Raw genomic sequence first — 17,096 nt, 5'->3', positions numbered from 1 at the left:
GAGACAGAAAGATCACAAGCTCAGAAAGAAGGGATTAGCCCTCAGGGACAAGCAAGTGTACTAGAAGCCCACAAACATTAACAGCATCATCTCAGACGTACAACTTAACCAAAAGTTATTTTGGTCTCAAAAGTAGGTATACCAGAATGATACCATGTGAAAAAACTACAGCAGAGTTCTTATATTCTTCTAAAAGAAGAAAAACTGTGTCTTTCCAGGGAGATTAGATTTAAATGGCATCACTGATATCTCAATCATATCATTTAAATTTTGAAACAAAGACAAAAACCAGCTGAACTGATTTTTTTCTTAAACAAAGCAAACAATTTGGTCAGACTGAAAATGTTCATCAGGTTGTGCATAGAATCACAATATCATCATCATTTAGGTGACTTGGATTTTTCTATCTACAAACCATCCTATGAGTTTCAGATCTAAGACATTGAACTACAGGCTAATGTACAAGGATTAATTGACATGGGCAAAAATGGCTTCAATATTTAAAGATAGGAGACAATAAAATAAAAAGAAAAATGATGATGGCAATGCTAAAATGCCCTTTAATTACTGCTAAAAAATGTTTTTGATGCTATTTCAAACATTTTATTCTTTAAAGGTCTTTATTCTAGGGATATACCATGAGACCCAATAGAGTTTGTATTAAAGGGTAGATATGACAAAATGTTCTAATTTTTTTTTCTGGGTTTAATTTTAAGGCTGAAAAATCTTGAAGGTATATTATGTGCTATTAAAGATGAAAAACATACCTAGTTCTAAACATCAGAGCTGGATCCATGTTAACTGAAGCCATTCGACCAACATGGCGAATTTCTTTTGCAATCATTCTCAGTTTTTCAAAATTAACCAAGCCATCCACTTTTGAATCATTTCCTGTAGATAAAGGAGGGAAAAAGGAAAACAGGATGGTGTTTACTTCTAAACTCCCCACAAGAGGAAGGAAAAAACACCCCAACTCTGAGATTTCCAATTTACCTTCATGAAGGAATGTAAGATCTTTCTTGATTACAGGGAATAGAGGGATTATGGGAGGCTGTAGGTTTTGACTGTTTAGGACATTGCGATATTTTGCCATGTTTCTAGAGGGATCAAACAGGTCCTGGAGATCCTGAAATAACTTTTCATATTTGCTAGGAAGTTTTTCCCAAGTAGTCCGAAGTCTTGCTACTGGTGCCAGGTTCAGGCCACTGGGAGACAAGTTGAAAGGTGAATTAGGTGACATTACAGAATGACTATGCACATCATATGAAATGTAGGAAGACAGATAGAGATAGAGAGATTTAACATATAAAATATATGTCAAACAACCACAACTATATGGGTAAACCTTCCACTCTTCCAAGATGTAGAAGACTGTCTTATGAGTTGCTCTGGCCAAAAAGATAAAAAAAAAAACCCATCACCTGGAGGCCAATTTTCTGGTGATGAAGTTTTCCCAACTTAGCTGCATACAGAGGGCCCCAACATACTCTAATTTGGTAACAATAACTCATATTGCCATAAAATTTTAACATTTACCAAGCACAGGCCTCACATCAAACCTGCAAAGAAGTTAGTGGAAATATCATTATCCCTGTTCTATAAATGAAGAGACTAAGGCTCAGTGGCAAAATGCCTTATTTAGGATCATACAGCTGATAAGAGTTGGAATACGGATTTCCACTGAGCTCTCTATTAGCTCTATATCCAGCACTCACTCTATGGCATCACCCTGCTCATATTTCATGGCTCCTCTTAAGAACCCAGGGTTACCTGGGTTACACTTTAAGACATAGGAATAGGAGCTAAGGTGAAGTAAACTATAACAATGCCAATGAATATTTTGTAGTAAAAGTGATCACATTCTATATAGTAAGTGAAATACTAATATTGATGATGATCTCAGCAATAATGTATTGACACAAAACACCTGTAATTTAGAGTCAGTTCTGTAGTATGTAAATTCTTCTACTTAGAAGATCTTGAATACATGACACCATTTCACATTCTGTTTTCTTATATGTCTTCAAAGCCAAAATTTGTCTTATTAAGATCATTAACTTCAAGATCATAGGCCAGGGAAAGAGCTGACCAGTAGTTCAGTTATTCAGTTTACCAATCAAACCCAGTGAAGTTATACTGTAAATATTCTTTCAGATACTTCTTAATCTTTAGTTTGATAATTAGACTGAATTTGTAAACTGGATTGAATTTAAAGACAGCCAAAATCACCTTCATCCTCTTACCTGATGATTGCAAACATTGAGTTAAAATTCTTGCATTCCCTACAGTGTAATGCTATCTTGATGAAATGTTTAATTGTCTTCATCCTCTTTAGCTGGTTGGTCTCTCGCAGGATTTCAGATGCCACCCAAAATGTTTCCTGGTTAATAACTTCCTCAAATTTTTTCAGGTTTACACAGCTTGTCTTTGATTTGAGCTTAAACAAATCATCAATATATTCCGTCGGTTCAATGTTACGAAAAAGTTCAAAATTTCGCATAGAGAGTTGCGTAGCGACTTCAACAGTACTGAGCTGCAAGAGGGAAATCTGACTTTCTCGCAATAACTCCTGAGCATCTTCATCTGAACAAAGTGTTTCTGTCTCCATGTTGTTTTTCAGATAATACCTATGAGAAATAAAACATCAATGCAATAATCCTTGGAAAGAATAGTTCACTACTTTTATGAAAGGCCTCTAGTGAAAATTCATCTGGGACTCTTAACAACACTTTCCAGTTCCAGGAGTAAATATGCCAGTTTTCTCACCCAACAGGCAACAATTTTTGACTAATAAAGCAAATAGAATTTGCTTTTTAAATGACAGTAATTACCTCCTTCACCCCATTTCTTTCTCCTTCCTTTACTTAATTTCCTCCATTACCTTCACTCCTAATGTAATTGAAAGTTATTCTCATTCAAATGAACCAAGGTTAAGGGCTCTGGGAAAAGAGGCAGGAAAGCTTTTGAAGTGAATCTCCCTGGGCCTCATTCTAGTTTTCTCAGCTGGAAAGAATGTTCAGACCATAGGGTAGTAAACAAGATTTAAAGCACATTTTTTTTTTTTGCCTTTGCATCCAAAGCAGGAGGCGTTTTGGCAATAGGATTGTCTCTATTGTTTCCCCTTTTCTCAACTGATGAATGAAAGTGAAACTGGGATCTCCAAAGAGTTTTATATGGTGAGGCAGGTAATTATCATCCCAGTCTCAAAAACCAAAATCTTACTATCCGAAAATAGGCAAAATTAAATGAGAGAATTTAACCTGAGATGAACTCAGTCTTATTTTATTTTACTGAAATATCAAGCATCTTATATCTTGGCCCTATAATATAGATTCTCCAAGGACAAGAAAATATCAAAGCTTCAATGACTGATTTGTTAACAAACCTGTAAGGTACAGCAAATTATTGCTGCAACAATTAAAATGGTGCATAGAAAGCCTTCTGTAAACTATAATGGGCTATAACAAAGGACAAGGATTTTTATGATCATCTCTATTATTAAGATGTGTAAACTGAGGCTCACATTAATTACAGACTAGTTATTGATAAAGCAAGAACTAAAGATTTCTGACTTCTAGAAATTCTTTTCACTCAACCCTGCAACTGTTTCTTTATATAAATTTGGTTGCAATGCTTACTTCAGCAATGGCAGGGTTAACATGTCATTTCTTTTTTTGAAAAATGAAACTACTGGGGCGGCTAGGTGGCACAGTAAATAGAGCACTGGCCCTGGAGTCAGGAGAACCTGAGTTCAAATCCGGCCTCAGACACTTAACACAAAACTAGCCGTGTGACTTTGGGCAAGTCACTTAACCCCAAATGCCCTACCTTCCCCTCTTAAAAAAAAAAAAAGCAAAGAAAAATGAAACTATTCATGGATTTCATGGATTTATAAGACAGAAGTTTTCCCAGGGCACTTTCCCTAAAAAGAATATGTGGATGTGGAATATTGGATGATGTATTGAAATCAGTCTTGCCATTTGCACATTTTCTCAGGGCAAGTAATCATTTATGTCGGAAGAACATCATAGAATGTACAATCAATTTATTTTATTAGTTATGAAACAATTCCGGGGTAAGGAAGGCTGTTTAAAGAAAATAAGTGGAAGGGCTGGTAAATGTACACATTTATAAGACTACTTCACTCTAGTCATCTCTAAAAATTGGAAGGGGAGGGAATTATAGTGGAAAGTCAATCAGATAATGATGGATGATTAAGTCATTTTGGAGGAAGTGAAGCAATTTAAACATAAACCTTCAGGGGGAAAAATGAATGCTGTATGTTCTATGGTTATCTACCTTCCACTCAGTTGTATTCGATCAGCCAGTTTGGAAAGTTGATCTGGGAGTCTTCTTTGCTTAATGACTCCCTCAGGAGTAACAGAGACCTCACACAAGGAGTATTGATCAGGTGTGGCAGTCACAGCAAATTCCCTGATGGCCTGAATAACCACTTCTTTTGCTGTCGTGTCCTTGCTGATCATGATGTAGCGGCTCTGCTGGTCTGCCTTAAAAACCCTTAAAACTTGATCTGGTAAATCTAAAGAAAAAAAAAAAAGAGAAGCGACACACAAAAACTATAGAGTCAGGAAGTACAGGGATACAATTTGGAGCCAAATGAGCCCTGAAACCTTGACTATGATCAATAATGCCATACCTTTTTTCTTCTTCCCTCAACCTGTGCTTCCTGAAAGTCATGACTTGATCTATATACATATGAAAGATAAACAAATTCTAGAATCTTTCTCTTAAAGATATGCCATAAAGAAGGAAAAAAGACACACTTTGAATCAAAGTCAAGTGATTCAGGAAAGGAATGAAATTGTGCTTCGGTGGATTTGGCAAGGGACTGGAATGGGGCTATAACATCATTATCAAAGGAGTAATGGTTATAAGATAAATTTAAGTCTATTCCAGCAAAATTAACTCATTATATTAAGAACAAACATCTGAAGTACAAATCTCTCTTAAATTGACTTTCCATAATATGTTCTATTACCTAATTTATTTTATTTTACTTGATTCTATTCAACACGTAGTTAATATGTCTACTATATGCTGAGCTATATGGCAGACCCAGACCCTGGGGTAACAAAGATGAAGCAAGATACAGTTTCTCTCTCTCTCTCTCTCTCTCTCTCTCTCTCTCTCTCTCTCTCTACCAGAAGCTTATGATCTAACAGGGAAGATAAAAACAAATACAAATAAAATAAATATTGGTACCTAAAAGAGGTCTGACCAGAATTATAGACAGGATTTTAAAAGGGTGATATTATTTATAGACTGAGAAGGTATTATCAAGACAAGCTAAACATTGGGTAGTGGTTGGGGGGCAGGACTTGGAGAGGTCAAGAGAAGACACATGAAATGATGTTCATTCTAGAGCAAAGCAGGATAAAACACAAATAGAAGAGCAGGGTTCTTGAATATGTAAAGCAGGGTTTCTCAAACTGAGATCTATAGAACCACAGGAGGTCTGTAACTAGACTTCAGAGATTTCATGAACTTGTATGAGAAAAGAAATTACATCTTTATTTCAATTGCAATCCTTTAGTTCAATTGTAATTGTACTGTATTATATGCAACTTAAAAACATTATTATTTTGAGAAGGGGTCTGTCCATAGGTTTCACCAGACTGCCAAAGGGGTCCAGGACACAAAAAGGGTTAAACCCTCCTGTTCTAAAGGTTTGTAATAGACATTGAGAAAGTCATCAACCATAAAAATAATAGGTCAGTCTAATTATCTGGAAATTAGAAAAAAAATTCATTAAGAATAAATTCAAATACTTTCTAAGATGTCAGATTAAATATTATTACTGAAATATCATATATACCTTTAAAACTTTAAATTTATATATGAGTCAATGGTTAACAACTAGTGTAAAATTTATAAAGGCACAATATTTAATGATGAAAGCAATGTTTTAGAAAGGGCAGCAAGTGATATTTTTACTCTCCTACCTCTGTGGTCCTTGTTAAGTTGGAGAAGTTCAATGTCATCAACAAGGTTAAACATAATGCAATCCATGCGCTCTGTATTTCAATGCTTTTTTATGTGAATGAATCCTGACAATTTCCAAACCCCCTCCCTAAAATTTTTTGGATGACTAACTTATTTTTTTCATATTCTTGGACAACTAGACAGTTCTTAATAATAGCAACATGAAATTTAATATAAAAAATAGATATGACATCCATCTGCTTAGAGGATTTTCCAAAAGGGCTGAATTCTCCTTACATATTAATAGCCAAAAGTTGCTTTTAAAAGAAAGGATAAAGAGCACAGATAGAAAAAAACAAAAGACAGAGAATTTGGTGCTCACCTGGAGTAGTATTGAAATCTAAAATGCGGTGATGTGACTGTAATAAATCAGGATTACTAGATGATAAGGTTCCACTGACAGGTAATGCTGTTGGGATGTGCTTTGTCTGCCTTAATCCTACAATGCTGTCATCTTGAGACTGGCCAATTCCAATATCACTGAGCAAGGAATAAAATAGCAAATAGTAGTACATTAGCAGTTCAAAATGGTCAGTTTTTATGAGCTATTCAAATACATAATACCCACATTTCAGAATCTGAATAAAAAAAATCTATTTGTAATGAACACACACACACTTATTATGCTCAGTACTTTTAACACTTAGACCCAACAAAATTTGCTATTTTTCACCTGCATGACATAATGATTCTCTAAGACTAAATTCTTCCCAACCAGACAGAAAGACACACACATTGGTGCTCCATAAATGTTATTATCACTAGAACTATTAATACTACAAGAAAATGGCTAGTATTGACAGCCAGTTTCTCAGAATGGCACAATAGGCAAGAAAAGATATGGTTTGGTGACTGAATGAAATAGGTTTGTGGAGCAAACTCATTTGGAGTATCTGTTTAGTTTCAGTTGGCAAACAAAATATTCCACATCTGGTCGCTAAAGTGCTTTATATAACTCATTCTTTGAAGACAATTAAGAGGGAAGAAAAGATGATCCAAAAAGTCATAGATTAGTTTTCCCAAGTTATTCCTTAGGAAAGAATATCACCTAAAATTCTAGTGTAAGGAATTCCATTACAATGGAATATTCATGGACAGACTGTACGTATCACTTTACTAATTAGGAGAAGCACACTGAAATTTCTTGGATTCTGAAATAAATGAAGCATACTGAAATTTTTTTCAACTTATTTCTTTGCCTATAAATAAAAATCTTAATTACCTATTTAATGTCCTAGGGAAAAATAGGTATGAATATCTCCATTTTTTAAGACTGGCCAGTCCCAGATAAATATGGAAGGAAGGATAGAGCTGTACAATTTTTCTATTTGGGGTCACATTCTCAAATGCAACAATAATAGCACTGAATTCATAAGTCATTAGTAACATCTCTTAGAGATCTTTCCATGAATGTTTAGAATTAGGAAAAACTAAGTAATATAAACAAAAGGCTCCTGACAAAATGATATATAATATTTTGCATATAGTAAGTTGCCAAAAATCATGTGACATAGCCACATTTGCTATTTATGTCTGTTCTATTAAAAAAATAACCAGCAGGCTTTTCTCCCAAGCTTGGTTCCAGGTTCTGCTGCTTAAGTCGCATTCCTGAAACAAGATGGTGAAGGTCGGAGTCAATGGATTTGGCAGTATTGGGCGCCTGGTGACCAGGGCTGCATTCATCTCAGGTGGAGTAGACATGTGGCCATCAACGACCCCTTCATTGACCTCAACTACATGGTTTATATGTTTCAATATGATTCCACTCATGGCAAATTCAAGGGCACTGTCAAAGCTGAGAATGGGAAGCTGGTGATCAATGGAAAAGCCATTACCATCTTCCAGGAACGGGATCCCACCAATATTAAATGGGGAGATGCTGGAGCCGAGTATGTTGTAGAGTCCACTGGAGTCTTTACCACCATGGAAAAGGCTGGGGCTCACGTGAAGGGTGAAGCCAAGAGGGTCATCATCTCTGCCCCTTCTGCTGATGCCCCAATGTTCATGATGGGAGTGAACCATGAGAAATATGATTAACTCCCTTAAGATTGTCAGTAATGCTTCCTGCACCACCAACTGCTTGGTCCCCTTGGCCAAGGTCATTCATGACAACTTTGGCATTGTAGAAGGACTCATGACTACAGTCCATGCCATTACTGCTACCCAGAAGACAGTAGATGGCCCCTCTGGTAAGCTGTGGCATGATGGGCGTGGTGTTGCCCAAAACATCATCCCTGCTTCCACTGGTGCTGCTAAGGCTGTAGGCAAGGTTATACCTGAGCTGAATGGGAAGCTTACAGGCATGGCCTTCCGTGTTCCTACTCCCAATGTATCTGTTGTGGATCTGACCTGCCACCTGGAGAAACCTGCCAAATATGATGATATCAAGAAAGTGGTGAAGCAAGCATCAGAGGGACCCTTGAAGGGCATCTTGGGCTACACAGAGGACCAGGTTGTATCCTGTGACTTCAATAGCAACACTCACTCTTCTACCTTTGATGCTGGTGCTGGTATTGCCCTCAACGACCATTTTGTCAAGCTCATTTCCTGGTATGACAATGAGTATGGCTATAGCAACCGTGTAGTAGACCTCATAATCTACATGGCCTCCAAGGAGTAAAGTGGAAAGCCATGGATCTTCATCCCCAGCCAAAAAGAGGAAATCCACCACTGGGGAGCCCACATTAATAACCTGTGTTCCTATACTAGGGATCCCATGTCCCATTCACATCCTTGTTCCAAAGCACCCCTGTAGTAGGGGGAAGAAGCCTAGAGTCCTGTATTGTGTACCATCAATAAAGTCAACATATTCAGTGCAAAAAAAAAATAATAACCAGCAGAAGAATGAGTACTACATATTTTAAGGGAAATGGAAAGTTATGGGAAAGGTATTCTAACACAAAATATACTGGGGAAGACTATAATAAGTAAATTGCTAAGTAGTATCATTTCTTAAGAGGTAATTAAAAAAAATGTTTGGTCTTTCTCATGATGGAAAATATTATCCACATCCAGAGAAAGAACTGAAGACTAAATGCAGATCAAAGCATATAATTTTCACTTTCTTTTTTTCTTGATTTTTCCCCTTTTAATCAGTTTCCTCTTTCACCACATGACTAATATAGAAATGTTTTATGTGATTGCACATATGTAACCTATATCAAATTACTTAATGTTTTAGGGAGGGAGAAAATTTGGAACTCAAAATTTTTTTAAACGAATGTTAAAAATTGTCTTTAGATGTAACTGCAAAAAATAAAATACTATTTAAATTAAAAGTTAGGTCATTGTAACTTCATTAAATGGTCAGTAGCAAAATTTCTCTTTAGGCATCTATGTGTTTTTTTTTTTAGGGGGGGAAGGCAAGGCAATTGTGAGTAAGTGACTTGCCCAAGGTCACACAGCTACTAAGTATGTCAAGTGTCTGAGGCCAGATTTGAATTCAGGTCCTCCTGACTCCAGGGTCAGTGCTCTTATTCACTGCATCACCTAGCTGCCCCTCTTTAGGCATCTATATCTACAAATATGAAGAAAGAGAAGAATAAAATTCTCCTATAATTTTTTTTTAATTTTTAAATACTAGTATTTATATAAAAACTGAATGATACAGAATAGTGGCTATTATTATTCTAATCACAAAGTAGTATGTAAAAATAGTTATTGAGCTAACCTGGGACATGTATTTGATTCAATAAGCATTTAAGCACCAAGTACATGTTGGTCACTGTGATAAACATACAGGGATACATAGAGATAGCTGCCCTAGATGAGCTCACAATCTAATGGAAGTGACAACAAGCAAACAAACATGTACAAACAAGCTATATACAAGAAAAAAGGAAATAATTAATAAGGAAAGGCAGTTGAATTAAGAGAATTTGGAAAAGAATTCCTATAGACTATGGGATTTTAGCTGAGACACTCAGGAAGCTGGAAAACCAGGAGATAAGAGATGAGAAAGGAGAATATCTACAAGGAATTGGAAACAGAGAAAATACCCAGAGCAAAGAGATCTAATGTCATGCTCCTGGAACACCAAAGAAGCCAGGATCTCAAAGAAGACATTGGTTCAAATACTGGGAGTGTGAAGTGTAAGAAAGACTCAAAGATTAGGGGTAGGGAGTAAGACTAGATTATGAAGGGCTTTAAACCTCAAGGAGAGGATTTAGTATTTGATCCTGGAGGTGGGTGACAGGGAGCCCCTGGAGGCTATTTTTTTTCCTTCCACTTAATAGTATTTTATTTTTTCCACATGTAAAAGACAGTTTCCAACATTCATTTTTTACAAGATTTTGAGTTTCAAATTTTTCTTCCTCCTCTTCCCCCTCCCTAACACAGCAAGCAATCTAATATAGGTTATACATGCTGTCAGTGTTTGTTCTTCATTCTCAAAGAGGACTGTGACATCAGGAAGGTGATGTTATGACTTGCAAGTGAATTGTATTTAAGTGAGCGAGGGATGTGCAAAGTCACCAGCCTCATTCTCTCCTCCCTAGCCTTTCTGAGTGCTCAGTATTGATAATACAGAGGACCAAGGAATGATCAAGAAAGGAGAACTAAGACCTAAGACCTACACCAAAAACACTACAACCGGATGGTTAGCAAAACTGGAGGAAAAGGGTACTCTGATGGACCAATCACAGGTACAAAGGCTAGCCTTTCATGTAAAAGAGTGCACAGCTACGTGTCACTTTGCAATAAAACACTTTCTTCTGTGAGATCATCATGACTGTTTCAGAGGAGGGAACTTGGGCTCAGGGAGACTGAATCACTTGCCCACAGTCACTGAGAATGTTGTAGCCTAGACTGCGACACAGGACTTCTGACTCTAAGTTCATCCTAATACCCCATAGTACAATGGAGAACTGATAGATGAGACAAAAAGAAAAAAGGGGGGGAGGGGAAGCAGAGAAAAGACAAAAACAGAAAGTGGCAGTGGTCATCTGCAGCAATTAGAGGAGATAACCAACAGTACCCAAGGACAGTACAGAAGATCAGAGCCTGAAAGGTAGAGACACAGTGGAGACCAGTATGAAGGAAACAGGGTAGAGAGAAGCAGCAGTAAAAAGGAACACTTCCCAGGAACATCTGGGGCTTGGGCAGCTGTCACAATTGTTCCATCTGCTGCTTTGTGGTTTTTAAAGATAACAGGAAGAACCAGATCATAAAGGAGATGGTTCAAATCCACAGCACTATCCTTGAGAACCAATGTATTTTCTGGGTTACCCCGAAAGGCATGTGACAGCTGTACTGTGTTGGTAGGCAGCAATGGGGGAAGGGAGGATGTGACAAAAGGAACGGGAAATAACACTGGTGGTGAGTGGTAAGGGGGGCAGTTAGGGGAAAAGGGAGATCAGACAGAAAGCTACACCTTAAAACAATGCCTTTAAAAGTTAAGTCACAAAACAGCATATGTATAATATATTTTAGAATATTTCCATTAAAAGGAAGGGAAGGGAATAAATATTTATAAAGCACCTACTATGTGTCAGGCACTGTGCTAAGAGCTTTACAAATGTTATCTTGTTTGATCCTTACTACAATCCTGGAAAGTAGTTGGTATTATTATCCCCATTTTACATTGTGGAAACTGAGGCAACAGAGATTAAGTGACTAGTGCAGGGTCATACAACTAGTTGTTAAATATTTGAAACAGATTTGAACTCAGGTCTTCCTGATTTTAGGCCTAGTGACATCTACTGTGCCACCTAACAGCCCCAAAAGTTAAAATTAAGCACCCTAGCACTTAAAGGACACTTTAAAGTTCAATCCAATCTTTGATAATAATAATAATGATGATGATGATGAAGATGAAAAATCTCAGCTACACAGAATGATTTGGGCTCCAGCAAAACTGATTTTTAACTTTAAAAAACATTTCATTTCTATATTTCTAAATACACAGAATAGTCATTAAAGCCCCCTGCCTCTGCATATATGCCTGCAAAATTTTAATTTAAAGAGCTCAAATGACAAGTCCACAAAACAAAACAAAAGCTTTTTAAAAAAATAAGCCACACGTGATTCCATGGTATAGGGAACTTGAAAGTTCAGAATTCCTTTTACCAAAGCTAATCCACAGAAGTTCTGCCACTTATACTCTCAGAAAACTGCTCAGGGCACTGAGATGGTTAAGTGATCTGCCCAAGAATTTCACAGTCATTATTTATATCAGGTGGGACTTGAAACCAGGTCTTGCTGTCTCCAAAGTCATCCCCCTACTCAGTACACCAAGCAGCCTTTCTAGTCACATTTAACTTTAAAAAAAAGACACATGGGTCTTCTGGGGGCAGAAGTCAAATTATTTTCTTTATATCACTATTAAGACAGTAGATGTCTCAGAGATGAAATCTGGGAATGTATCAGCTCTGTTCATATGCACACTAAGAATGCACCCATGTGTCCATAAAACTATTTCAAAGCTGTTCCATGGTTCCTAACACACATTAAAGTATCATTTATGCAGAAAATGAAAACCCTGGCACTTACTTATATGGTTTCTGTGGCAAGATACTGATGCGAGTCTTGTCAAGTATCTTTTTTAGCTTGTTCCTTCCTCCAACAGTGTTGGCTTTGCTTTTCTTATTTACTTTTTCAAGTCCCATCACCTGTTCCACGTCTACTGCAAGATCTGGGATGGAGTAGCGACTAGCCTTTTTAATGTCTCCAATCTTAGGGAGATGTGGGGCACCATTTCTTTTCTCCTCTGATAATCTTGTTAAAAGTTCTTTAAATACTATATAGAAAGAAACAAAAGTCAAACCACAAAAACTGTAAAATCTCAACAGACCTGCTGCCCAACCCCATTGGGAAAATGCAACATGTCTGCAGAAGATGGTTCACAAGGGATGGGCAGAGAACAGCAAGTTGGTGGGAGACGATTCCATCCTTGTGAATGGGTGAGTTGAACTCTGTCTGGTGCTATCTTCCCTCTCTAGCTAGGTTAATGCCCCGCCCCCCCTTTCCCTAGGCTAATACTGTATGGTGCTATGCCCCTTTCCTTCAGTATTACCCTATGCAGGACCCTCTGGGTTTGTGACCACTTAGCCTCTAACATAAGGGCAACACATCTCCAACATTATTTAGGAAAAAAACCCAGTATATCCTTGCCATCTTTAAGACAATGGATTTGCAATTTAATCCCCAGTTCATTCAACAAAAAGTCCTAAGTGTCCTAAGCATAAATGCCCTATACAACTGAAATCATTACTGTGTCTGAAGAAATCTTTAAAAGAATGGACCACTTCAAAAACAAGTAAGGAAAAGTGGATAGCTGGAACACTTACCAAATAAGTTGGTTTTCACAGTGATAGATAAATGTGTATTATTTCTCAGAATTTCCATGGCTTTTGCAAGCTGAATATTTTCGAAATTTTGACCATTTACCTCTAAAATCTGAAAATAAAATTACAAAATGTATGAAGTCTATGACCCTATGACTCCTATATTTAATTAGTGGAAAAGGGGGGTTGCTATTCAGTCCAAAGTTAGGTTCATTTTAGCATACCTGGTCCCCACGCTTCAAGCCTGCTTCTGTTGCTTTGCTACCAGAATCCACACTATCCACAAAGATACCAAATCCCTTCTCAGAACCTCCAAGCAAAATGAAAGGTAAAGGAGCTTCTCGTGAAGGCTTTGTGAGTGTCATCAATCTCCGCTTAGCTTTAGCTGCACATGCAATATTCAATAGCCTCAAATGTCCACCCATTTTCTGCAAGAGTTCAAAAGGGGTTGCATAAATATAAAGAGATTACTATGCTGGCAAAAATGAATACTTGAAATGCAGCCATGGGAAAATCATTTATCTCACCTCTCTCTCCAAATTGTTTTCAAACTCCTCTAGAAATCGAGTCATGGCAGGATCCCCTTCAAAGTCATTGAAGTGATTGTTCACCCACAACAACACTACCCGTGTAACCTGTAAATCAATTTATCCTTGAGTAAGTTTTCCTACTTACTTAAGTTAAACGGTATTTTCAGAGAAATCTCCAGATGTTAGCTTTAAATTCAAAATTTAGAGATTTATCCCCAAAAAATCCCATAAAAATTCCTATGTCTAGATAGGTTTTCTTTCTAAGAACCATGTTTTCATGTAGTAAATGGTTTGCCAGTTGTTTTTCATAGGGAAGCCTCCAAGTGAGGATGATGGAGAGGTGCTGGGGAGAAAGAAAAGATGTAAGCTGCCAGAGAGGGACACTCTCCTTCCATCTCATTCCTCTTCAATGAAGGACCTCACCTTCTACAATATTGCTCAAATAGAGACTGACACAGGTTCCCTGTCTAACACACTCCAAATTCCACTCCTTTTTTATCTTCCATTCTCTCTGCCTCACCAAGGGTAACACTCTATACCCTAGCACCCTACAATAGTTGGACATCAACAGCATCAGCATCACTACCATGATGATGATAAAGAGCATTTATGCAGTGTTTTAAAGTTTGCAAAGCACTTTACAAATATTCTCATTTTATCTTCACACCCCAGGAGGTAGCCATTATTATCTGCATTTGACAGATAAGCAAATTGAGGTAGACAGTGATTAAGTAAGTTGCCCAGGGTGACACTGCTAGCAAGTGTCTGAGACCAGATTTGAATTCAGGTTTTCCTAACTTCAGGTCCAGTGCTTTCTCCACTACACCGCCTAGCTGCCCTGAACTATTTCTTTCTCATCTTCAATGTCACATTAATCATTGGCCCTTCCTCTATATATAAAACATAGCCAGGTCTCCCCCATCCTCAAAAAATGTACACCTCAGCTTGGCATTCCCTAATATTACTATCCCATATTGATCTCTTCTCCCTTCCTTTTCTCCAACTCACTTCTCAGTCCTTTGTAATCTAGCTTCTGACCACATCAGTTGAAAAAGGGGAGAACAGGCTCTCTTTAAAAATTACCAGATATTCTCTTAATGCTAATGTTATTTTCTTAGTCCTGAGTTCAGTTCATGAATTTTAATTTAACTTAAGTGTGAAACTATATACTTGACAAATATGTAGGGCTTCCAAATGTAATTCCTACAAACTGCTCTTCAAAATTAAATTTAAAAGCGTTCATATTATAGATTATTGTATATAATGTGATATTCTAAAGCAGGGGTTCTTAATGTGGGTACCATGAAGAGTGTGTGTGTGTGTTTGTGTGTGAACACACACAGCTTACCAGAAAAATCAAAGGCAACAATACACACACACATTTTATTTTATGCATTTAAGAATGCCATTCTGAAAAGGGGTCCATGTTACCTCAGAATGCCAAAGGCATCCATAATGCCAAAAATAAAAAGGGTTAATTGCCCCTGTTCTAAAATGTTACAGATTTGACTGTCTCCTAAAGTTTAGCTGCTTTCCATCATAAGTATATTTATGCCATTTGTAGTTGCAAAATCATCCAAGAACTAGGAATGTACATTTTTGATAAAGCTTATCTCAGAGATCCATCTGAAGTTAACCGGTGAGAGGGAGAGGGAGAGGGAGAGGGAGAGAGAGAGAGAGAGAGAGAAGTATGTTTCTTTCACTTAAATATTTGGTATTTAAAAGCTAATGTAAAAATTGTTTTCCAACCTTATCCCTGAGGCTAGGGTCATTGAACCACTCCAATAACTTTTTTCCCACTTCCATTGGGCTGGACAGAAAGGTCCTGTAGGTCAATAGGAAATCCTCTATAAATGTTGGATCCACCACTGAATGTTCTTCAACCAAATGCATTGTTAACCTTTCTGAAGTGCCCTACAATAAATAAGAAAATATTTGTCATCCATGAGTAGTATCTTATATGCATAGCAAAAAACTAATTTAATACATTGGCTGTGTCCCCAAATATAGGAAGGATCAACTGGTACCCAGTCTCTGATATGGTAAAATGCAAGTCATCAGTTTTAGTAAATTAAAAATCTAAACTTGCTAGTCACCAAAGAGATGGGGAATTCTTCTATAGTTTTAATATGAAGTCATAATGGTATCAAACTCAAATCTAAATGGGGGGCCACTAAATGGTATATAAAAATATATAAAAATCAGAGACTAACTCGAAAACCACATATTAACATTACCTATGTTTCATATCTATATTTAAAATTTATTTTGTTAAATATTTGTTAAGTAATTGGAGTTTAGTAGAGTGTTGTTTGTGCACACCATGGTTTGACATCTCTGGTTTAGAATATAAGCTCATTAAGCATAGGCATTGTCATTTTTTAAAAAAAAATCTAGCTAAGTACCTTGCACATAAGTAAGTACTCGATAAAGTTTTTGAAAATTGAAACTAAATTTAAATAATGTCAAGAATATAAAATCTTAAGCAGAGCTGAACTATTTAATTAACTCAGCAGAACAGTCAGCTTTTTTGTTTGTTTGCTTGTTTGTTTTACCTTAATGACAATGTGACCTTTCCTTGTTCCAGTACGGTCAAGTTCTCGGTGTTCTTTCACCATAACTATCTCTCCTTCCTCTTCCACTTTTTGCATGTTCTTTTCCACCTGGTTGAGAATACGGCAGTAATCCTGTTGTGCTATGCAGACAAACTGGAAAGAAGACATTATCAAGCACTTGTTAATAAAAAACTTTCAAAGAGTTTAGAAAAATTGATAATACACTTTTAAAATTATTTAGACCAGAAATTTCAATCAAGAATACCTTACACAATACACCTGAACAGAATTCTCCATTAATTTCTTTTTTTCTTAAAGGGGATGCGGGGGGGCTTTTGAGGGCAGTTGGGGTTAAGTGACTTGCCCAAAGTCACATGGCTAGTAAGTGTTAAGTGTCTAAGCCGCATTTGAACTCAGGTCCTTCTGACTCCAGGGACAGTGCTGTATTCACTGCGCCACCTAGCCGCTCCTCCATTAATTTCTATAGATGGTTGTTTTATATGTATTTTCCAGCTTAAACTATATCAGGCACTGGGAAGAGATCAAAATCTTTCATGTGGACTATTCTTCCTTTTGTACAAACTAGAAGCTGAGGGATGTGGACAAGAGGAAGTAAGAAGAGACATAGGACAAGTTGGATCAAGAATGATGAAGAGGAAGGGAAGAAGAAAGGGAAGAAAGGAAGGAAGGAAGGAAGGAAGGAAGGAAGGAAGGAAGGAAGGAAG

The 17,096-nt window shown here is 37.1% G+C and overlaps 1 protein-coding gene and 1 pseudogene across 11 annotated transcripts in view; one reads left to right on the top strand and one right to left on the bottom strand.

The window, feature by feature from the left end:
* RAPGEF2 (Rap guanine nucleotide exchange factor 2) overlaps positions 1 to 17,096 on the bottom strand; it is a 340,634-nt gene that overhangs the window by 20,845 nt on the left and 302,693 nt on the right. For all 11 annotated transcript variants that reach the window (XM_069097396.1, XM_069097409.1, XM_069097405.1 and 8 more), the window contains 11 exons: positions 16,372 to 16,524; positions 15,566 to 15,730; positions 13,814 to 13,921; positions 13,511 to 13,714; positions 13,290 to 13,398; positions 12,493 to 12,739; positions 6,326 to 6,483; positions 4,300 to 4,540; positions 2,244 to 2,627; positions 994 to 1,205; positions 768 to 891 (listed from right to left, as the gene is read on the bottom strand). In XM_069097396.1, coding sequence (XP_068953497.1) covers positions 768 to 891; positions 994 to 1,205; positions 2,244 to 2,627; positions 4,300 to 4,540; positions 6,326 to 6,483; positions 12,493 to 12,739; positions 13,290 to 13,398; positions 13,511 to 13,714; positions 13,814 to 13,921; positions 15,566 to 15,730; positions 16,372 to 16,524 — 2,105 coding nt within the window. The remainder of the gene's footprint in view (positions 1 to 767; positions 892 to 993; positions 1,206 to 2,243; positions 2,628 to 4,299; positions 4,541 to 6,325; positions 6,484 to 12,492; positions 12,740 to 13,289; positions 13,399 to 13,510; positions 13,715 to 13,813; positions 13,922 to 15,565; positions 15,731 to 16,371; positions 16,525 to 17,096) is intronic.
* LOC138168338 (glyceraldehyde-3-phosphate dehydrogenase-like) lies at positions 7,554 to 8,836 on the top strand (annotated as a pseudogene).

The sequence above is a fragment of the Petaurus breviceps genome, unplaced genomic scaffold, assembly GCF_028583685.1.
Source record: "Petaurus breviceps papuanus isolate PSGF00001 unplaced genomic scaffold, PetGlider_PUasm1.0 126, whole genome shotgun sequence".
Taxonomy (NCBI): domain Eukaryota; kingdom Metazoa; phylum Chordata; class Mammalia; order Diprotodontia; family Petauridae; genus Petaurus; species Petaurus breviceps.
This window is presented reverse-complemented; position numbering and strand designations above follow the sequence as displayed.